The sequence below is a fragment of the Vespa crabro genome, chromosome 18 (genome assembly GCF_910589235.1).
Source record: "Vespa crabro chromosome 18, iyVesCrab1.2, whole genome shotgun sequence".
In the NCBI taxonomy this organism is placed as follows: Eukaryota; Metazoa; Arthropoda; class Insecta; order Hymenoptera; family Vespidae; genus Vespa; species Vespa crabro.
The window spans coordinates 508962-532126 of record NC_060972.1 but is presented as its reverse complement, the minus strand read 5'-3'; the positions used below and the strand labels follow the sequence as shown (position 1 = coordinate 532126).

The window sequence follows — 23165 nt, the reverse complement described above, 5'->3', positions numbered from 1 at the left end:
TATCTTATAAATTTCCAATTATGTCAATAGATTTCATTTTGGCAAAACATATGAACTATTTCTAATATAAAATTATAATAATCAACATCAGTAGAGCTATGTAGTTAACGTACTCGTTATTATGACTGCTTAAAAAAACATTTATTCTATATTTTTAATTCGTTTCTGTGCAAAAAGATACTTAATTTTTAGTTATATTGTCTATTACAACATATAACCTGTATAATAAAATTAATAAAATATTATTTATGAAAAAAGAACTAATATAATACTACAGTATATATTTTTATAAAAACAATTTTAAAAATATCACAGTAAAGATATATATCAAATATACAAGTATTTCATAGAGGGATGTTGGATTGCATTGTAAATAGTGTTCAATAAATTATATACACATATACATGTATACAATTATAAAATGCCCATTTTAAATATACACATATAGAAACATATACTATATATATATGTATATATATATTGCTTACGTTGGTCTACAATGATTGAAAATATTATTGCTATTTAAAAAAATATACATTTTTTTACATTTATCTTGATGTAACTTAATTTTTTATCAATTACACATTATTTATATTTTATTTATCGTTATAATTCATCATGTTTATTGTTATTGTTGGAATTTAGAAAATTTAATACTTTTTCTTTAATCATTTCAGACGATGTTGCCATAATTTTAAAACCTTTGTCAATATCCTTTATGTCATACTTTCGATCGTAAATAATTAATGTCGGATACGCTTTCACGCCTGCTTGTGAACACTGTGTCGGATAAAGATTGCAATTAACTCGTCCGAAATGTACCCTATTGTTAAATAACTGGAAATAAAAAAAACATTTCTGAAAATTAACCTCATATCCATATTTCATAATTTTTGAAATAATATGGACAATATAATACAAAATAATAATATAACATAATATTATATGCACAAACGTAACGATATATCAATACCTGTGCAGAAATTGAAATATGTGGATCTAATGTTTGACAATGATCGCACCAAGGTGCAAAAAAATCTACAAGCCACACATTCTTTCCAGAAAAAACTTTTTTTCGTAAACTGCTTGGATCTAAATCATACACCTTTGTTGGAAAATATTTAGATATCCATTTTAATATATGCAACATGTTATGTGATCCATCGTATTTTCTAAAATTAAGATATTTATTATTTGTCATCTTTGATTATAACTTTTAAAGTCCAAAACGAATATATTATAAAATATCAGACAACTGTTGTTTACACTTACATCGCTTTATTCAAATGTTTACGTTCTTTTGGATACAATCGTATAGTAGGATAGCTTCCAATTTCTTGTGACCTACATAAAGCATTTTCTAACTCACAATCAATACTGCCTATTTTTACAAAGGGTAGAATACGTAAAATTTTAGCAACAGCAGTCCATTCTGATGCTAAATTTTGACAAGGTGCACACCATCCAACAAAATAATCAATTACCCATAATGTCTTATCTTTCTCATTATTAAGATATTGATGAAAATTCTTAGCAGATATTTGTATAACTATATAAAAATAATTAAATTAAAGATGTGGATATTCATAATATATTATAAGTATTATACTTCTTAGTATTTTTTACCTGACGGATTTTGTATGTCATTTATAAATTGTATTATATTAGCTGCTGTCTTTTGTGCTGTAAATTGATGTGTTTTACTTCCATTTATAAGCATTGCAGTTGGATAAGAACGTATATTGTATTGTCGACAAATTGTAGAATGTACAGTGCAATCAATCGTACCAAAATGTACTACTGATTTATTAAATTGCATAGATGCCTTACGAAGTTCTGGTAAAAATTGCATACATGGAGGACACCATGGTGCATACCAATCAAGAAACCAAACTTCTTTAGCTAAAATAAAAAGATAAAAATTAAAAGAATACATCTACAAATATGTATTCTATTTCTGTTTAATTTTAAATATAATTTACCATTACTTCTCTGTAATATAGATAATACTTTATCGGCAGATAAAGCCCATAGGTTTTCAGCTTTAATACTACTTGTAGTAAATTTCGCGATATCATGAATTGTATTTTTTCCATGACTTAATTCAAATGCTCCTCCAGACTTAAGAACACCCCACATTGGATACCGGTTTATGTTTAATATATTGCAAAGATGTCCATACCTTCCACAATTAATTTTACCTATAAATTATAAATAAAAAATAAATTTTAAATAAGTTGAAAAATATTCGATTTAAATATGAAATATAAAACAATAGATGTATATGGAAATAATACCTAGATTAATAGTATTAATAATATTAGGGAGTTTCTTTAGTATTATATCTAATTCAGTTGAATGTCCTATATAAAAACATACAAGCCAACCTATCCCTGGCTTTTTTCTAAGATGTCTTCTTATTTCCTACATACAAATCAAAATTAAAGATTTATTACAGAAAATTATATTAAATATGAATTTGTTTCCTAAATCACATTATGAAATAACTTTTTATTACCTCAAATTCATCGTCACTAAGACTCTTTGGTTCCGGTAATTGTTCTAAAACTTTTTCTACTAAATCTTTTATATTATCTACATTCTCAAATAATATCGGTACCCAGGTTTGTTCATTTTTCATTGACAAAAGTATTGCACAAGTGCTATCAGAAATATCGTTGCATTCATTTTCCTTGCAGTGAAGTAATCGTATATTTAATGTTTTATCCTGTAATAATCATAATATATATTACTATGCATTAAATAATATATATCATTAATTATAATTAACATATATTAATTATTTTGATCGTATTGATCGTACTTACAAAAATAGCACCAACTTTAAGAAGATCATTAGATGTTAAACATTCTTTGTTATTTTTGTAAATAAGTACAAGTGTGGGTTTTTTAATAAGTTCATTATTTTCTATAAAACGTTTCCAATCTGATGAACTTATCTCAGGAATATTAACATCCAACTTATTTAATACAAAATTTATTATTGCTTTATGCGTTCTCTCTCCTGTATATAGTCTTCCATTTGTTGAATTCTGGAATTATAATATATTTTAGTATGATAAACGTAATGCAGAAACTAAATGGTAAGTAGTTTAAATAGCATGTAAAATAAATACCTTTGGAATATAAAATAAAGAAGGATAAGCTGCTATTCCAATTTGATGACAAAGTTGAAAATCATCTTCGCAGTTAACTGCCCCTACTTTTATAACTCCTTCAAGTTCTTCAGCTATCTTTCGCCAAATTGGTGCTAAATGATGACAAAAGCTACACATTGGCGAATAAAAATTTACCAACCACATTTTATCCGAATTCAATACATTTTCAACTGTAGAAAATTAAAAAAATGATGAGAATCTTTATTCTATTAAAGTAGTATCTATACTACAATATAAATAAAATTCAAATATATTTTACATAACTTACAATAATCATTTCTGTTAAGAGTTACAACTTGTGGATCATCATCATAAATTCCAAAATTGTATTTATAATAATTCCAAGAATGATAATTTGGCCTTGTATTGATATTCTCAAGACCTTTTTCTCCATAAAGATCATATTTTTTTCTTAATTCTGGATCCTTTAATACTTCATAAGCTGTTGTTAATCTAATAAACTTTTCGTGCGCTTTCGGATCATCCTAAAATATAATAATAATATCTTATTGTATATCTTGTAACATAATTAAGATCATCTTAATGAAATATTATTAGTTTACTTTATTTTTATCAGGATGTTGAGTAACTGCAATCGTTTTGAAAGCTTTCCGGATTTCTCTTTGATCCGCAACCCTACTTATTCCAAGAAGATCATAATAATCTTCAGCCAGTGTTAGACTAACTATTATTAAAACAGTTATTACACATTTGAACCTAGAAAACATTTATAAACAAAATTAATTACAATAAAAAATTATTTAATAGATAATTCCTTATTAAAATTACACTTAATAAATACAAGAAAGTGTGACAATTGATAGGTTGATATGAGTGTAACTTTGTTTAAAACAAATTATATATTTTCATAATATTATAAGTAAATATATAAATATACATACATTGTTTACTAAATATGTAAAGTTTTACAAATAAAAAAGATAGTGTAAAATATAATTAACATTAATTTCTTCGTAAAACTTTTCAAATTGATATCCAAATGAAATCATATCCTTTTTACCATATTTGGAGATTCTTATATCTTCACTAATGTAGAGTGATGTAGATGTACAGAATCTGTAACATGTGGTAAATAAAGATAATCTAACCTAAAACGCAAAGAAGCTGAAATATTTTTTAATATAGGATTATTTTTATAAATTTGCTATTAATAAAATAAAGCAACATGTTTTCAATTTCTAAAATGGATTACTTTCAAGCAAAAATAACATATGATCAATTAACTATATTCGATTTATTGCAAGTAATACCTTTATGCATTATTTTATTTACTAGATTATATAATAATTCTATTCATAAATTATAAGTGCTTCTTATTTAATGAAATTAACGCAAATAAAAATTTATTATAAAAGAATAAAAATAGAAATAATTTTAAAGATCTTTAATTTAAAATTCCCGCCAAAAGTTTTCATTGAAGAATACTTCTCTATAATATATTTACTTTAAGTTTGCAGTATAAGTCTGTGATCCAAAGTATGTGATATACATAAATGACATAGATTATAACCTGTAGATAATAACTCGGGTTTGATATATTCTACAGGCATATGGTGGTACAATCAAAATGGTTTTTTTGGAAAATGACGCGGTAATTTCTTAAATAAATCTAAACTATTTGTTATAAATATTAGAGAAGTAAATATAATTTTTCAGTTCTTAGTGGAGCTCACAAGATTATTTGATAAATCAAGGTTATCTGGCTCTGTAATGCTCACTATTAAAAGGTGTAAGTATTTTTTAAGTTAAATATATTTTAAAGGTAATTTTATTTTCTAAAAACAAATTGTTCTTGATCAGTTTAATCTTCATTGTAGTAACTTTTTACATATGTAGATAATATTTTAAAGTCGTAATATTAATAAAGATGAACTAATATAATATAGTTACACATTTAATAAGGAATTACTTGTAAAAACTTTTTGCATGTAAAATATTTATTATATATATGAGATCTTATATGTCTTAAATAACATCCAAAATACACTTCATTTAATTGATAGTTTTTATATCGCAGTTAATGGACACAATAAACCTGTACCTAGAAAGGGAAGACCACCATTATCAACGCCAAGTGAATTTCTTTGTCTTGTGCGAGCTACCTTTCGCAGCAAAAAAATTTCAACCATTGTATGTATAGTTTTAAAATTATACAAATGATTAATGAATTTAATCTCTATAAAGAAAATTTTTAACTTCTTTGGATTTCAGATACATTCCAAAGACGTGAATAAGTTCCAGCAGGCATATTGGAATCTTTTAAAAACAAATATAAATGGCCTGAAAAAGTTAAAAAAAGTAAAATCAGCAAAACCTAAAGTTCATTAAAATTATAAATTAAAAAGACCACGTTTATTTACTCTTATTACAATTTTTCTAGTATTATATATATATATGCACACACACACACGCGCGCGCGCGCGCACACACACATATATATATACACAAAGTTTTTTAATGTTAATAAGATAAACAACAAATAAAATACGTTTTATGTAAATACTAGCAATAAATTATTAATGAATAACTTATAACCGAATAAATTAATTCGTACAGAGTTTATTACTGTGAACATACGTAGATACATTTGGATATTTATAAAATCAAAGGTATCTGATTCTGATAGCCAATTATTATTGGTTATCATTCAAATTTATAATTGATTTGAATCAATTCTTCAGTCATTAATTTTTCAATTAATCATATATTATTCCAACTCTTCGAAAATTGAAAGATAATCTTTTTTCTTATAGAATCTAGATTAAATTTAATCAATGATTGCGAATAATGACCAGAATTAATACCGGTTACACGGTACCAAATTTTATATAACCGTCACAGTATAGTATGATTCAATCTATTTTTTTTTTAAATAATTACTCAGATCTATGCTGAGAAATTGTTAACAAAACTATCTTAATAAACTTAATAAATTCGTAAAAATTTTTATATTATAAAATATTAAAGTAAAATAAAAGTTATATACAAATACTATTACGATACTAATATATACAAATATTAATACAATATAAATTGAATTTTATATAAGTCATCAATCTTTTCATTGTAATTATAGATTTCCTTAATAACAAAATAAATTTTATACTAATATATAAAAAAAAACATGCAGGAGGCTTAGGTGTGATAATGGGAAGAAGAAAATGATAAATGAGATTTGGTGGAAAACTAAGATAAAAAGAATTTTGATTTAATTGAATAAATTTTGGAAGGAAATATAGTTTGAAACGTATGAATATAGTGCTGGATATGGTATATGTTTGGAAAAAGGAGAAATGAACAAGAAAGATAAATACAAGAAAATATCAATATAGTACAGTAAAACCTGGTTTTGTGCGGTCCTTTTTTATGCGATGTTATTTTTGTGCGATTTTATTTTTATGCGATTTTATTTTTGTGCAATTTTATTTTTATGCGATTTTATTTTTGTGCGGTATATGAATCTTAGCGGCGTTAGCACCAGTTTAATGTTTCCTATCAATGTACATATACATGTATGGACGAACTCTGATTACGTAGTCTCCTTGACAACGATGTATCTGGACTTCGCAATGCTCTGTTCATTTGTTTTAAACAATCTCCTGACAATGCAGAGTCAGTTACGTACATATTGTCGCTCGACGCGCGAAAAGTATACGCTTCGTATTCAGAGTTTTATGCACGATTCACGTGATTAAGAATTCATTTTACAGTGAGATTAAAGGTAAATAAATTAGTTACTTTTGTTTCTATTTACATGTAGTTTTTATGATTTTTATTTTATTTTTAGACATAAGTACTCCCTTAAAATGAATAATTATAGCCAAAAGAAAGTAAAAAGACAGACAATTCCATTAGAAACAAAAATTCTAATATTAAATAGACTAGTAAATGGTGAAGGATCCACAGCTGTTGCTAACGAATTTAAATTAGATGAATCCACGATTAGAGCTATACACAAACGTGCGAGTAAAATATATGAATCTCTTAATAGTGCAACAAACGACAGTAGTAAAAGAGCATCATATTCGAGAAATATTGTAATAGAGAAAACGGAAAAGGCTCTCGTGTTTTGGGTTAAAGATTTAACTAAAAAACGAATCCCCATTCACAAAGAATTAATTCAAGAAAAAGCTAGATAGTATTTCAACCAACTGAAGGATTTAGAACCAAGTTCGTCATCTTGTTTACGAAACGTGAAATTTTCTGCGAGCAATGGCTGGTTTGCTGGATTTTTACAACGATACTCACTTCACAATGTAAAGATATAAGGCGAGGCAGCGTTTGCCGATGAAACAGCTGCTATGAATTATCGCAAAGTATTAGCGGAAATCATTGATGATGGTGGATATTGCCCAGATCAAGTATTTAATGCAGATGAGACTGGGTTATTCTGGAAAAAGATGATTGAGGGACCAAACTGTCAATGATAGTGACATTATCAATAGTTTGATAGATTATGAAAATGGACAAGAAGAACCGGAAAATATTACAGCAGATAAAATATATGCAGAGATCCAGATTTCTAAAAAATTGGGAACGCATTTTTTTAAAATAGATACCAATGCGGAAAGATGCTTAAAATTCCAAAAAGAGCTGAGATCATGCATGTCTCGCTATCGTGACGTTTACAAGCAATTGACTAGTCGACTGTCGTCACAAAAACTGATCACTGACTTTATGGTACCAAAAAACAAATCAATTGAAATCCTATCTTTAAGCGACGAAAGCGATTTTGAACCAATTCATCACAAGAAGATGCGCGTTTTGGATTACGACGAGTAACACCAAACTATTTAATGTATAATTTGAAAACTTCTCCATGTATATGTACAATGAAGAATTAAATATTTTTACAATTTCTTCAGGTCTAATTTAATTATTTAATTTAATTGAAAGCATTCTCTCATCTATTTCATAAATCATTGATGTATTTTCTAAGTCCGACTTTTTTTATGCGGTCCCTGTCCACTGCATAAAAAAAATTTTAGGTAGTATATCGTACAAAGTTGTTTATTATATGTAAGAATTTATAAAATTTACGAGTATTTTTTGTACGATTTCTTTTATGCGGTCCCTATCCACCGCACAAAAACAGGTTTTACTGTAATTTAACAATTCGGTCACAGGTACACAGTAGTATATAAGAATTTGTATACAATAAAAAACTTTAATGTGCGTATGAAAAAGAAATATTAATAATACACATTGATTTGATCGTAAAATTACATTTAAAGAATAAAATAGAATTAATTTTATTATTATTACATATTTCTGTTTATATATCCAACATAACAAATTATGTATTAAAAAGAAGAAATTTCTTTACTTTTATTTTCTGGAATATATATAAATTGTTTTATATAATTTAATAATAATAAAATAAAAAGTGATTATTATAAATCTAAAAGGATTAAAAGTTTGTGATAGTAAACATATTAAAATGAAAAGACTTTATTTATTTTTGCTCAGAAACTCTATACACCTTAATAATGATAAATACACAAACATTTTCATAAGATATAAATTTGATAATACAAGATGAGATGGTTCTAATGTTTTTATGAAGATTGATAAAATCATGTAAAATGTGTCCCAAATATTTATACAGTCTCAATCAGCTTCCTAAACAAATAATTCTAAAGCTTAAGCGATTGATTACAATAATTCGATATTCCAATTTTTATATGTAGATATTTTAAATATATTTCACAACATAGATGTGTTGTTTATGCAACTTCGATAATAAAAATAAGATGCAAATGTTTTTTTACTTATGTTCACATATAAGTTATATTCGATTATTTTATCTTTAATTCTTACTGATAATTATTATATGATGTATATGATTGCTTATAAAATGACACCTTTTTGTGTAATAGAATATTTAAAAGTATTTGAAATATATGTGCGTGACTATTGGGGTAATATGTCATAAATTCTTTAACTTATCATAAGCTAAATCCTCATCACATTATTTTCTATCACAATTATATTGAATGCAAGAATGTAGAAGATTTATGATAAGCCATGATCTACATGTAAATATATAAATATGTTATGTTCTTTTTGAAATGTAGACTTTTATACTTAAAGTATTTTTTAAGAAAAGCTTCAACTAACAAGTTCATGAAATAAACTAAAAAAATTGAAAGATTCTTTCCAATATTACTGTGTTATCAGTATCATTCTATAAATTTATCAAATTAAGAGATTGCATTACTTTGAATTTGATGTGTCATAGTTTTAGAGACTTATATTTAAATTTTTAATATCAATATGCACCAAACTTTGTATTTTTGTTATAAATTCTTTACAAATTGATAGACTTGAAATAAAAAATAGATATGTTGCATAAGTTGCATTTTAGGAATTATCACAACTGTTTATTTATGATGTATGAGATGTTTTTATTTTATTATTAAGAAAGAGAGCAATTTAAGATTTCATTAATATTACAGCTTTTTAAATGTATTTGTTATAATTACATGTGAAAGCTTATATAATGTAAAAAACATGTAAAGGATAATAAGATTTTATACTATGTACAAGAAATAGATTGAAATGATATATATGTTAATAAGATTTTTTGCAAAAAAGGAAAAGAAAAAGAAAGAAAAGGTATAAAGAAATAGAACCATTTGAAAAAAATCTTTAAGTTATAATGCTTCCATGGCTTGATCAATATGTATTTTATGAGAAGAAAAACGTAATACTTAGCAAATTTAGTTACGAGTTTGTGATCATCAACTTAAACAAATATACAAACTCACAGCATGTCTTATATTTCGTATTACGCAGTTTTGTTACATGTTCCATACTTTCCAGAATCATTCTTATTAATCGAATACTTTTTACAGACACACAAGAGAGAGAAAGATGCATTGCTTTATAATACAACTGACACATTTTACAATACAAACGAAAAGAAACTATATCCAATATTTCTCTTTACATCAATTATATGGTTAAATGAAATATTTAAGTTAGATTTTAGACATTTAGGAGATCCACATCGACGTGTCAGGTAGTACTTATTTAATAACTTAGATATTAGATACACACTTTTAAAGAGCCACGAAAGACATGGCGTATATTATCTTACAATAATGAAATGAAAAAATTTTGTGAAAATCTTTTTTAGAGATGAAGGATATTAAAAAACACACAGTTTCCAGGCTAAGCAAAAGGACACTGCTACTCCATTATTTTCACAAGTTAAAAAACCCTGTCTTCCTTTTCCAATTTGAGATGAAGTGTAGAAATGCAAGACAATTGTAGACCTAAAAGCTTTTGCAACAGTGTCACAAGATTTCTTGCACTTTTCATTCCTGAATACTGGGCGGTTTACATTGTTACATGTTAAAAAGTATACATCTTGCTAAGAGATATCTAATCTCACAGCATTAACGAACGTTTTATCGGCAGATGATTGTTATTCAGTCAAGAAGTAAATTGTGATTGATACACACACGCACGCGTACATATAAATATATGTATGCACGTATCTTTTTTCTTACAAAGTACAGATGCACTAAGAATCTTTCACTTAGTTGCGAGAGATATATAACTGAACTTTTATTTTATTTTCACAAATAATCACACGTTTATGTGCGAAGTCAGTCCTCTATATTGTACGTTGTCATAAAAAGCATCGTTCGGAAACATGCAACTCTCTAATTATTTTTCGGTTGTAATTGCACGATCATTTGTAAATCCACAATGGTCTTCTCCAACATTTCGAGCCGCGACATATTAGTTAAAGAACATCGCATCTGATTTGTACAGCTATTAGATGTCACGGTGGTAATTAAATTTGTAGATATTGAACCGGCATTAGTAGAAATAGTTTCCATTTGAGCATTATCCTTGTGTCGTGAACTAGTTTTTTCGTCTATAGAATCAGGAGATGTATCATTTTGTTCTACAATGTTTTTATCTTCAATATCTATGTTAGAAACAGTTTTCTGTTCGTCAATTTCTGTAATCTGATGTAGATCCTTTTTAGTTTGGTCATTGTCATCACTAATATTAAACTTACGTTTTTTCGAAGGGGCTTCTATTTCCTGTTGATTAGATTCTTTGACTTTTATCGCTCGAGTACGCGATAATAAAGTTTCTAAAGCTGATTGTAAGCTAGTAGGTGGTTTCAGTCTTGTACTGCTACTATAAACAAGAGCTAAAGCTCGTAAATCACCAGTTAGTCTATGAGCAGATGCTTGAATATCAACAGCTTCCACCATTGCTGTCATAGAACTAACTAAGTTATCAATAAGTAGGCAGGTTTGTTCAGTTAATACATGATTGGCGAGTTTAGGGAAGAAAGTTTTTAAAAAAGCATGTATTGCAGGTACGCCTAATGAAGATCTTTCATCTAATAGAACAGCATCTACATAATCCACTGTATAGGAAGAACAAAGGAGAGATGCTATATGCTTTCTGTCTATATGTGTGGCAGCATGGACATCCAACCATAATCTTGGAAATAATGCCAAATGTAAGGGAACACCTGGAATACGAAATTGGTGATAAAAACTACGATTAATTCCATCCATAATTAAATATTAAATATTATAGTTACCTTCAAATCCTAACATAGCACTTAAGTTAACCAATGTCTCTGTCATGCAATCATTATTGATTGCAAGTCTGCACATAACATCAATTAATTCATGATATGGTAAATAAAATTCAAGCAAGGCGCTATCATATTCCGGATCTACTCCTCTAGATGCTTCAAGTTGAGAATGTGGTACTGCCATTTGCACCATTGGTCTAGCAGGTCTTGTAGGCATTTTTCCTGGTGGAGTAGATCTCCTTGGAAGATAAGGACCAGGTGGAACAGCTGCATGAGATTCTTGAAGAGCTGCATGACAATGAGATAATAATGGTGCTAAAACAAGTATAGCATCTGCAGGAACAAGCATAACGAGTTCTTTTAGAAGATCGATTGCCAAATTACGCATATCTGGTGGATTATACGTATTTAATAGTGTTGCCAATTTTCTTAATACATCTGGCCATTCCTTGCAATTGGCAAGGATATTTCTTGCATCAGGTCCATCTCTTGCTGTACGAATACATCTTACTAATTCTACAATAATAGCTATTAATTCAGCTAAGTCACCAGCCACGTGGCATGCAGTTGCTTCATGGTACATTATATGTAACATGTGAAAAGCTTCAAGGGCCATGCTTAAACCTCCATTGTATACAACATACAAACGATCATCATCCGATTCTATAAGAATCCTGATAAAAAAATATATAATCCTATTATGTATTATTTCACAATAAGAAAATTGTATCAGAGAATAACATACCGAAATGCAGAAATTAATGTAGCCCAACAGGAACGACCATCCAACCCTTGTAAGTACGAAGATAGTGTACCTCTCCTAAATGATGCAATTTCAGCTTCTTCTTGTTCTGTTTGATCTGGATGCCTGGCAACCAGTAGTTGCATCAATTTGAATAATTCATCTACCGCCTAGATCAAAACATTATTTGTAAACATAGATATCAATCATATACAATAAATTAAATTTCTCTTGTTTATAATAAAATATTAATAATAATTAATATATATATATATATTCTACGATAATTATCTATAAAAACTTACAGTAGAATATTGGGTAGGATGCGGTGTAATATTTTTAAAAGCCCATTGTATATTTTGATGCGCAGCCAATTGTCTTGTAAATGTTCGTGATTGCTGACAACAAAGTCGTAATAATCCATAATAAGCAGGTAACATAACTCGATTGAATAATACAACATCTTGATCTTCGTGATCGGCTCTATTAGAAAAATAAATAAAATTAATTTATTTCTGGCACATATGCAAGTTAGTTTGTATTATCATATATAAATAAATAACTTACAGTATATAATTAAATGCAATATTTTTGGTTATATGTGGATTATGAAGTATCATAGATACATTTTCAGGACAATCAGAACAAACATGATACCAAAATAATAATACAGCTTGCTTGTTATGATGTACTGGAATGCTTGGTTCCGAAAGCTTTGGATGAAATAATGTCCATAAGTCATTTAAATATTGCCCAAACTGAAATGAATAATTTAAAATAATTATTAGTTTTATTTTAAAATTACTTGACATAATTTGTTATACGAAATACATACCATTAATTTCTCTGTTTTAGAGACAACACAATATGTGAGCAATGCAAAATAGGCAGTGAGTTTCATTGTACCATGAGTTTGTAAATCAATATAGTGTCTTGCAGGCTGCAATAATCTTAAAAGTGCAGTATAAATTTGGTGTAATATTAATGTAGCTTCTGGAGATAATTGAAGCTCTCTAGAAGTGTTACATCCTAATCCCAATCGATGAGCACTGCGATATCCTTGCCTAAAATGAGTTGAAGGTACGAGTGATACTAAAAGGAAAGCAGCAGCAGAACGAACTCTTTGATTTGAATGTTCAAGAAGGAAATGTTGCAACCAAGTGTCTAATCCTTGTAGAACCCATGCATGTGCAAGTTTGCTTCTGGTAACAGCAAGAGCCAACCATTCAAGAGCTCCATGAGGCGCAACTCTAGCTGCTTCCCATACTCTGCCCAGAATTAATTGTGTCATACAAGGTAATCCACTAGGGCCTGAACTTTCAGTAAGCAGGGTCAAAAGTTTGAAAAACGGTTGACAAACATCTGTATGTTTCGTTATTGCTTGAAAAATCATTGTCACAATATGTATAGCCAATCTATCATTCCATCGACACAAAGATTGAATTAAATTTCTTGTTTGATTCAAATTAATGACGTCTCGTGTTTGTTGATATAAAAATGGAAATCCTTTACCTCCTGCTACTGCACTTAGATCTGTTGGCGATAAAGTTAATCTGCAAAATTTTAAAATATTTCTAAACATTTGCGATTGTATGAACATGTATATATATATATATTTTTTTAAATTTTAATCTAAAAATGAAATTTAATTTTTAATGATTTTTCTTTTATATACAAATCTATTCCTACCTATGATCTGGTCCTCTACTACGTTCAACTAATGTTGCTATTAATGTAATCATCTTATCTAGCGAAGCTGGTCTCAATTTATCCGTTGGTACTGCAACAATTTCTTCTTCTTCTTCTTCTTCGCTAACTGCGTCAACGAATTCATGTGTTTTATGACCTAAATAAAAGTTTACCATCGTAGAAATAGCCTGTACTCGTATAAGGAATAATGTCTCCTCTTCTCCCATTTTACTAAACTCATATAAGAAACTAAAGTATTCTGTGAGATGTTTTAAATGTTGTTTAGCATGTTCCATCAAAGATAAAAGCATTCTAACAAATCTTGTAACACATGATCGAGTGCCAACAGTGGTTAAATCGTTTTCTTCATCACAAAGCAGATAGAGAGGTGCTTCTGTAGCGCGTAATCGTTGAATGACATGAATACATAATCTTTGAAACATTTGTCTTACCATTTGATTAGGACATTTTACTAATATTTGTATAGGCCACCATGAATTACTAGCCATTCTTTCAAGAAATCTGGCGCATGCACCAGGAGAACCATTAAATTGTTTTGTAAGTAATTCTACCCATTGAACCATGGTAGGTTTTTCTTTAGCATGAATAAATGTTTCCATGAAAAAAGAGGTTGAAAGCTCAGCAGACATTTCCGTAATATCTGGTTGAACAGAAAGTAATGTTTGCGGTATGTAACCACATATTTGCCACATAAATGTAAAGTAGGTATGCTCAAATATATTTTTGTCTTGCAAAAAGTGCATGTTATCTTGCCATATCCAATCTTCTAACTCTTTATTTAGTTCTAAAGGCGGTAATTTATTTGTTTGCTTATGACTTAGCAAAGATGATCGTAAACTAGTTGGACTGGAAACAGTTGCTTCTTCTTCTTTTAATTGATCACCAGGATCTGTACACCACTCATAGAAAAGCATATATGCTGAGTTTGTCTTTTCAAAACTGAAATCCATGAATTTATCTGTTACAGAATCGTATGTCTTACTGGTCATTTCACCACCAAAACATTCTGCTGCAATTTGATTTGGATCAAATGGTTTAACTTCAGCATCATTAAATAAAAACCATTTGTCTTTATTAGGAGAAGTACGATCTCTAATAAAACTGTAGTAATGTCCACCATCAGCCGTACCAGTATGCACAGTAACACCAATTAAATCATATTGATAATGTTCCATTTCTTCTTCTTCTTCGCCATCTAAGGCAGTATGTTCTTTATTCTCAACTTTGTTATTACCAGATGCTTTTCTTTCTTCTTGATAATGCTGTGGCATCAATTTTTTCTCTACATAGCCCGACATATCCAATCTTAAAGGAAAACTAAAATGTGTGTTAACTTTTTCTTTAAGCATAGTACCCATATTAAAAGTATATCTCATTGTATTAAAACATAATATATGTGGAAGTTTTTTAAAGCATGCTCTCTTCTCAGCTCTTGCTTTTTTGCCACATTGAGAACATGTGTACATATTATCTCCTTCTAAAGTGTCTTTGACAGTAACTTCATCTAAACTTTCATAGAGATTTCTCATGTCAGCTACTTGACAACGAACTGTATAAAATTCCTCAAGTGTACGGCTTACATGTTCGCAATCTAGTGAAACCACATTATTCGATATTACACCACAAAATAAAGTTTTTACTAAATTTTTCAAATCGCTCGTCATTTCTTCTAACTTAGATACGAGATCTATAAAAAACTCTGCCATATCTTTCTGTTCTCCCGTATTTAAGGGTTCATGATTCATAGTATACACGCGACAGAAACTTCTAGGATTGTATGCTTTTCTCTCAGATTCCAACAGATATGCAAACATTCGTTGTAATTCACGTAATGTCAACTGATGTTTGTTAGCTCTATTACAATCAGCTCCTAAGATAGAAATACGTGCTTGAGGCATCATGTAAAGATGTTGCATACAACTAGCCATGTAACACGTTGCACCTAAATTTGTAAGTCCTACATATCCACAATCTGATCGTCCATCTTCATGTGGCCAGTAATCCCATGGATATGGAGAATGTGGACCAGGCCTATGTTGAGTTAACAACTTCTCATGAAGTATATAATAATTATCTGGTGCAGACTTTACAAGCTCAACTAATAAATCAAATGCTGCTGATCTAGAAACTTGACTTTTACATTTGGGAACATGTTTTGATCGAGGATTTGGCAATGCAAATAAAAAATCAAATACTTCATGTAATAAATTTTGTCCAATTTTTCCTTGCTTGCAAGGCGGATTATGCGTCATAATATTACATGCAAGATTTAATAAACCAACCAAACCATCATCTTCCACTGTATTATGTCGCATTTCGAGATGTTCTCTGTTAATAATAGAATCAATAACTCTGATTGCCAAAGCTTCTAAGTCTATTGTTCCATTAGATAAATCATCTGAGTTATCTTTAATAGCTTCTTCTGGAAGAGAATCAACTAAACGACATACAAGCCAAAAATAATCTCTACAAGCAGGCCCATATGGTTCTTTGCCATCATCAAGAACAGGATGTAAATGTAATGGTAAATCTGGTTTTCTGTGAGAAGGTTGCATAGCTTCTGCAATTACAAGATGCTCAAGTAATGTATTTAGCATTGGTACAATAAGACCAGAGACTTCAGAATTATCGTTTTCCGTTCCTGTTGTTCCCAAGCATAATCTATATAAAGCAGTACACACTTCTCTTCGTACAGCTGGCTCAGGATCTTCCAATACAAGACGACGTAACCAAGTTTTTCCAAAAGATTCAGATGATAAAAATAAACTTTGTTTTACAATTGGATCACTATGTACCCAGCATACTAACAATGCCATAGTATAATGAATAACTTGAGATCTACCAAATACACCTGTTTTGTAATGATTTGGGTCACGTGGTAAAGATGCCTCATTCAAAATACTTGTTATTCTTGGCATAACAGTATTAACATTCATCATAGAAAGCATCGCATCACTAAGTTTAGGTACCAATAATTTATCTGCTTTACTTCGTTTCTTCTCTTCTCTGATAACACCAAGATAACATAATTGCTTTAATAAGCTTGCAAGACAATCTTGTTGCCATTCACTACCATCTCCTTGTTCCAAGCATTCAGACATAAAAATATCAAACAAATGTCGCAAACCTCCGTGTTGAACAAACACTGTTGACCATGGTATATCCTTTTCTTTCTCATCATGATTATCATCTGCATCACCACCACCTTCATGTATAGGTGATGAGCTTAAAGCGGAAGAAACAGAGGGTTGCTGACATTCTGTTTCTCTTCTACTTAAAGATTCTACTATATACAAAGAATACATTAATTTTTGAGGACTGGCAGGATCCAATAAATCAGGTAAAGATGTCTCTCCCAATTTCTGAAAGCCTCTTAATAATGTCGGACTAGTAGGAAGTAAGGTTAATGTATCCCAAACTCTTCTAGAAAGAACCTGAGCTTTTGTATGTGGAATTTCTTGACCTCCTTTTACTGTGACCTTCATAGCGCTAAGTGTTCTCATCAATGTAAAAAGCTGTTCAAAGTACTGTGGCCGCAATAGAAGAAGTGTTGGTAATGATTCTCTTGGTGGAGGAGGTAAAAGAGATGGTGAATCCATATCTCTTTTATTACATCGACCAGTATTATTACGACCTGCACCAGGCGAAATAAAGACTAATTGTCCATCTTTAAAACCCATTTCTTGTAAAGTCTTTTCATCAAAGTCGATAGTTAATTCTTGACCTTGAGTGATCATTCTAATTGGGCCATCAGTAAGAAGAGATCCTAAAACTGAATTAGTATTTTGTGTCGCATTTGTAGAAGTAGCTGCTTTTTCTTGATTATTTTGTGTATCATCCCACCACTTAGCAACTTCTGCTCTCAAATCTGCAACATAATCAGTATTTAAAAGGGTAAACGTTGTTTTTTCGGGTATTCCAGCAGGTTGGACAAGAATTCTTATATGTTGTCCTTTTTCTGACATACTCATAGCCATATGACTTCCCGCACCTCTACCTTCCAGTATCCAACGACGTAAATGATATGCATAGCGCTTCCTGAATGCTTCTAGATGTGTTCTTAGTAAAAGCAGTGCTCTTTGTATACAACGCAAACTAGCTTCTTCATTTATTTCTAAATCTGCACTAGCTGCAGCAAGATGCATCATACATTGTGAAACAAATTCAGCTTCCTGAGACAATTGTCTAGACATGTAATAACCATTTAAATATTGAATAGCGGCCATACTAACATCTGTGCTTTTTGCTTTCAAAGCAATTTTCCATAGGAAATCCATTCCAACTGAGTCAACATCTCTTAAAGGTCTATCCAAATGTGCAGCAGCTAAACGTGCTAAATTGCATAATTGTTGGAAAAGACTAAGACCTGTCATGCTTATAGTTTCAGGTGGCAAACTTGGAAGTTTACGCATACATAAATGTTTCAATGTATCCATTCCAAGAGCATGTTGCTCTGTAGATTTTGCTTGACTTAATAACCAACTAAAAAGTTCATCAGCACATGTTGGATCTTGGGATAAACATTGCCATAATATGTCCACTTGTTCAAGGCTTAGGCGAAAACAATCCGGTGAACCCAAAGGTGAAAAAATTGAAGACAAAAATTGTAATCTAACTTGAATTTCGGTTTGATGCGAGTATAAATTACTTTTTGGTCCATTACTAGTGTATGTTTTCAAATTATTAAAAAAATGCTTCATCATACCACGTTCACGATCAGCCCATGTCGTGATGGTATGTGCATCCATTGCACCAAATTGTTGAAAGCTTGCAAGTAACTTTGGCAATAATCTTAAAGATACAACTACAGAATGATTAGTTGCTAAATTTTCTAAGCAACCTTCAATGAATTTCATTGGTATTAAACGATCAACATTAAAACATAGTAAATTACATAATGCTTTCTCCGCTTCTAATGCTAATCCTTCTCCCAATTGACCAATTTTGTCATCTTGCAAAAGATCCCACAATAATGTATTTCCTGGTTTACATACTGTCTCTAAGTTAAATTGAGAATTCAATCTTGATACCGCTTGACGGACTGTTCGTACTTGTGGAGGACGACATACAGATCTTCTAATAGTCATAGTTGGATGTGAATGATGTGGATGATACGCTTGCATTTGAATAGCTGTTAAGTGACGTGCTGCTAGCTGTGCTAATTCTTCTTCACAACCACTTTCTTCACCATCAAAATCTGCCATATTTTTCTCACTTTTATTAGATATTCTACTACTATAAGAGCCTTCTTCATCTGAAAGCATTTCATCTAAACCAGAAGGTAAAAAAGTAGGTCCACTTGCATGAACTAATCCAGCAAGTTCAGATATAACAGCTCCTGGACCATCTGCAGCAGCTAGTACTCCTGCTACATCACTATCATCTTCATCATGAGATGTATCTGCAGAATCAGGTGCTCTGTCTACATTATGGCCTACTAATGACATATATTTATTTTTGTTTGCCCTTCTCAATAATGATGCTGTTGTTGGTACTTGTTGATCAGTTGGATCTAAAGCCATGGCCTGTTGTTTGACTCGGTCAAGAGTATCAACGATTTTTGATTCATCCAATGAGGTAAATGTACCAGATTCTAAGCTACCATCTAATACATCTTCTGTTCTACTTTTACTATTCAATAATTCTTTAGACTTTATGCTACCTTCTTGACCAACAATATCTTCCAATGTTTTTTCAATTGTTGTTATTGATCGTTTTTGAGGTTTCTTTCTTTTTCGTAATACTTTTCTTTTTTTCTTTTCATGAATTACTGGTTCTTCAGTATTTGACTTTTCTGTATCTGCTTCTACATCAGAACAGCTTTGTTTATCTTTTGTATCGTCTTGCAATGCATTTGAAGGTGTGTCTTTTGTTAGTTCAGTAGTACATTCGGATTTTTCAGAAACAGGGTCTTCTACTTCATTTAAATTTGATTCAACAGGGATGCTTTCTAAACTTTTACCTTTAAATGGACCTATTAAAAAAGATAAATTCTTCCCTTAATTTATATTTTTAATATTGAAAAAGTAATTAAATGATTAATTGATATACCTTCTCCATCACTGCTATCTCCTCTTGCTTGTTTCCTCGGAGATGGACCATCAGATAAAGCAGGACTAGGTTCCTCTTCATCTTCATCAGGACTACTACCATCCATACCACTTGGATCACTACTACTACTTCCTCCAACACCACTTGAACCTCTTAAAATTTCTCTGTTTTTCATAGTTAAGCCTCTTGAATAACCCGAACCACCAGATGTCCATATAAATTTTATCAATGCTGATGCTAAAAACAAACTTTGCTCTGTATGATCCTTAGGCTCTAACTTTCCTAGTAAAGAATACAAATGAAGAACAGGTGTGGGTGCTAAATGTTTCACTAATGGTGCCAATAAATCATATACTGGACGACCACAATGTTTTAACTGTGCAGCTTGCCAAATGGTATCCATATCTGAAGATGTAATTCTACCTTCCATAGCTAAGAAACTTAATACAATATGACTTTGTTTAATAACTTCTACATGTAAATTTGGTCCAAATATATGAGCTATGATATTATTATCAGTCAACCATGCAGCTAGTGCATGGCCTACTTGTTCAACTTCAGCAACTGTTTCACTATTACAAAGTTCATTAAATGCAGTAATATGAGCATTAATTTGAGCTACTCCTGCCAATCTCATAGTCAAAGTTGTGCTGGTAAAATATTTGAAGGCCAAGTCTAAACCATCTCGATCAAAACTTGGCAATACTGCATCTATTGGATCTTTAACTGCACTCCACATGAAATCTTAACACACAGAAATATATTAAATCAAATTTGATTCATTTATATAGCTATACATTTTTTACTTCAGTTACATTTTTAATCGTTACCTGCCATAGTTCTAACCGCTGGTGTGCGTAATTCTTTATCACCTAATCGGCACATGTACTTCATAACTCGACTACGTAGAGGTATAAATAATTGAATAACACTACCATAGTTTAACCAAAGTTTTAAATTACAAATTACTGCAACCATAGAATGTGCAAGGCTAACAGGCAGTGTATTCTCCATATCAAAACAACCAGACATTAAATTAAAACCACCCTGATGGCAAAATATAGATACTGCACGAATCAAAGGTGCTGGTACTTCAGGGTCATGAGGTTCGCAATAACCTCCTTCATCCTTCATAAATAAATAAAGATAAATAAAAACATAAAAATAATTTCATTGAATATACTACAATGGGTTACATTACCTTCACTGGAGCTAATGGATTTATAGCACCTCCATGTTTCATTGCAATATAGAGAGGAAAATTAAGTAAAAAAATTTTGGAAAGAAGATGAAATAATTTTTCTCTGTCTTGTTGAGACCAACTAGATGTTTGATTTGTATCGCTTGTATTTCCTTTATTTGTGCTCTCTTCCTCTTTTTCTTCTTTGGCTGACTCTTTTGTATTATCCTGCTGTCCATCTTGTTGTATAGTTTGTAATTGTTGTAATGTACAGAGAACAATACTTTGAGTCAGCCTTATGAATCGATCAAAGTTTTTAATTTCTCGATAACAACACATACATTGTCTATAAATCGCAAAAAATGTAATCTATTTAATAAGCAGAAAATCTAACTACATTATAATCAATAATATTATACCTTTGTACCCATTGGTTAACATAATGCAAAGTAGTGTCCACATCTGCTACACATAAAGTAGTTAATACATCTTGCTCTTTTGATGTTCGATCATCATCTATACATATAAGATTATTTCTATGAATATATATTTAAAATGTATACAAAATGTTTTATAATATCATTAAAAAAGTTAAAATTGATTATATATAACCTAAAATGTTTCTGCCATTTAACTATTTTATTTTGATTTTATTATCGCGTTTTTTGAAATTAATATCATAAATATTGTAAAGCTATACAAAATTTTAAAATGCTGAAATTGATCTCAGGTTATAAAGCTTGTAACAAAGAATTATATATAAAAAAAACAAAATACGATAGTTATATATATGTATATAAATAGTAATCTATAAATTACTCTACTCATACGTTTTCTCTATTACAATCATATAACTACGTTAATACATAAACTGTATGTAAAGGAATAGAATAGGTTAAGATAAAATAGACTTGTGTATATTATGCTTACAAGAGAGCAGAAGATCGTGAAAGTCAACGCATACATCACACATGATTATTTTACTGTAGCCCCGAGAAGGCTTTTTTAATCACGTTAAGTTCATCACTCAATTTCATTACCATGCACTGCCAAGAATGATAATATTATTAAACATTTCTGTCTTTCTGACTATTCTGAACAGTTGATTAATTCGTTAGCCTCCATATTGCTTTTCTTGTCGCAGCTGAATTCACTCGTAACTTACTTCAAGTAAAAAGTTTTGTTTTTTCAATGCCTACCTTTCTATTTTGTTTAATTACAAATTGATTGAAATTAAAAAAAAAATTGAACGTAATTTTCACATATGTAAAATACTTCTCATTAATAGCAATAACAATTTCGATTAGATAGTCCAATTTTCTATCTATATGAATGTCATTATGACAGAAGACAGCTGATTGCCGCCATGTTATATGCATACAACGTGGATTTCAAAACTCTATTTACTATATTAGTAGTAACTAATAGCAGAAATATTAGTAAAAAAAATGATAAAAAAATAAAAATACTTGTATTATATATATGTATATATAAATATATCTATTATATTGATTATGCAATTAATATAGTTATTGTGTTTATACTTTATCGTAATATATTATTTTTATAATTTAAACAAATAATTCCAATTAGGAAGATATGCTTATTGATAAATTTCATTAACTCTTGGCAACAATGTAATAATGCTACTTTTAAAGGAAATATGTATTATACAATTATCTTTCTTACACATTAATTCTATATTTT

The 23165-nt window shown here is 29.8% G+C and overlaps 4 protein-coding genes across 5 annotated transcripts; 2 read left to right on the top strand and 2 right to left on the bottom strand.

Annotated features, from left to right (window-relative positions):
- Nucleotides 1-557: 557 nt before the first annotated feature.
- LOC124430511 (dnaJ homolog subfamily C member 10-like) lies at nucleotides 558-4324 on the bottom strand. 2 transcript variants are annotated; one of them, XM_046977201.1, is made up of 12 exons: nucleotides 4082-4324; nucleotides 3743-3896; nucleotides 3448-3664; nucleotides 3138-3349; nucleotides 2829-3053; nucleotides 2519-2728; nucleotides 2298-2424; nucleotides 1989-2201; nucleotides 1627-1902; nucleotides 1273-1549; nucleotides 974-1172; nucleotides 558-837 (listed from the first exon to the last, which is right to left on the bottom strand). In XM_046977201.1, coding segments are annotated over exons 1-12 (2343 nt in total). In that variant the 5' UTR covers nucleotides 4084-4324; the 3' UTR covers nucleotides 558-606. The 2 variants fall into 2 exon arrangements, with proteins under 2 accessions (XP_046833157.1, XP_046833156.1); XM_046977200.1 differs by having other exon boundaries at nucleotides 1983-2201; nucleotides 4082-4320.
- Nucleotides 4325-4646: 322 nt separating this feature from the next.
- Nucleotides 4647-5584, top strand: LOC124430512 (signal recognition particle 14 kDa protein). The gene is made up of 4 exons (XM_046977202.1): nucleotides 4647-4791; nucleotides 4857-4929; nucleotides 5218-5330; nucleotides 5412-5584. Exons 1-4 carry the CDS (start codon nucleotides 4768-4770, stop codon nucleotides 5526-5528), a joined length of 327 nt encoding a protein of 108 aa, XP_046833158.1. The 5' UTR covers nucleotides 4647-4767; the 3' UTR covers nucleotides 5529-5584.
- A 646-nt stretch (nucleotides 5585-6230) lies between these two features.
- On the top strand, nucleotides 6231-8060 carry LOC124430510. The gene is made up of 2 exons (XM_046977199.1): nucleotides 6231-6921; nucleotides 6988-8060. The coding sequence occupies exon 2, from the start codon at nucleotides 7007-7009 to the stop codon at nucleotides 7337-7339; it is 333 nt and encodes a 110-aa protein (XP_046833155.1). The 5' UTR covers nucleotides 6231-6921; nucleotides 6988-7006; the 3' UTR covers nucleotides 7340-8060.
- Nucleotides 8061-10183: 2123 nt separating this feature from the next.
- Nucleotides 10184-22855, bottom strand: LOC124430509 (ubiquitin carboxyl-terminal hydrolase 34). The gene is given in 13 exon segments (XM_046977198.1): nucleotides 10184-11706; nucleotides 11779-12449; nucleotides 12521-12687; nucleotides 12823-13000; nucleotides 13085-13275; nucleotides 13353-14070; nucleotides 14207-20201; nucleotides 20279-21022; nucleotides 21109-21406; nucleotides 21480-21804; nucleotides 21878-21974; nucleotides 22389-22455; nucleotides 22457-22855. Coding segments are annotated over 13 exon segments (10329 nt in total). The 5' UTR covers nucleotides 22502-22855; the 3' UTR covers nucleotides 10184-10873.
- Nucleotides 22856-23165: the final 310 nt, after the last annotated feature.

Bases quoted from the DNA above. Each gene is read 5' to 3' on its own strand.
- LOC124430511 (XM_046977200.1), bottom strand. The intron at 3,665-3,742 runs GTAAACTAATAA...ATTATATTTTAG, and splicing joins AACATCCTGATAAAAATAAA to GATGATCCGAAAGCGCACGA. The intron at 2,202-2,297 runs GTATTATTTCCA...TATAATTTATAG, and splicing joins TATTAATACTATTAATCTAG to GTAAAATTAATTGTGGAAGG.
- LOC124430512 (XM_046977202.1), top strand. From the start codon at position 4,768: ATGGTTTTTTTGGAAAATGACGCG. The intron at 4,792-4,856 runs GTAATTTCTTAA...ATAATTTTTCAG, and splicing joins TTTTTTTGGAAAATGACGCG to TTCTTAGTGGAGCTCACAAG. The intron at 5,331-5,411 runs GTATGTATAGTT...TTTGGATTTCAG, and splicing joins GCAAAAAAATTTCAACCATT to ATACATTCCAAAGACGTGAA.
- LOC124430510 (XM_046977199.1), top strand. From the start codon at position 7,007: ATGAATAATTATAGCCAAAAGAAAGTAAAAAGACAGACAATTCCATTA.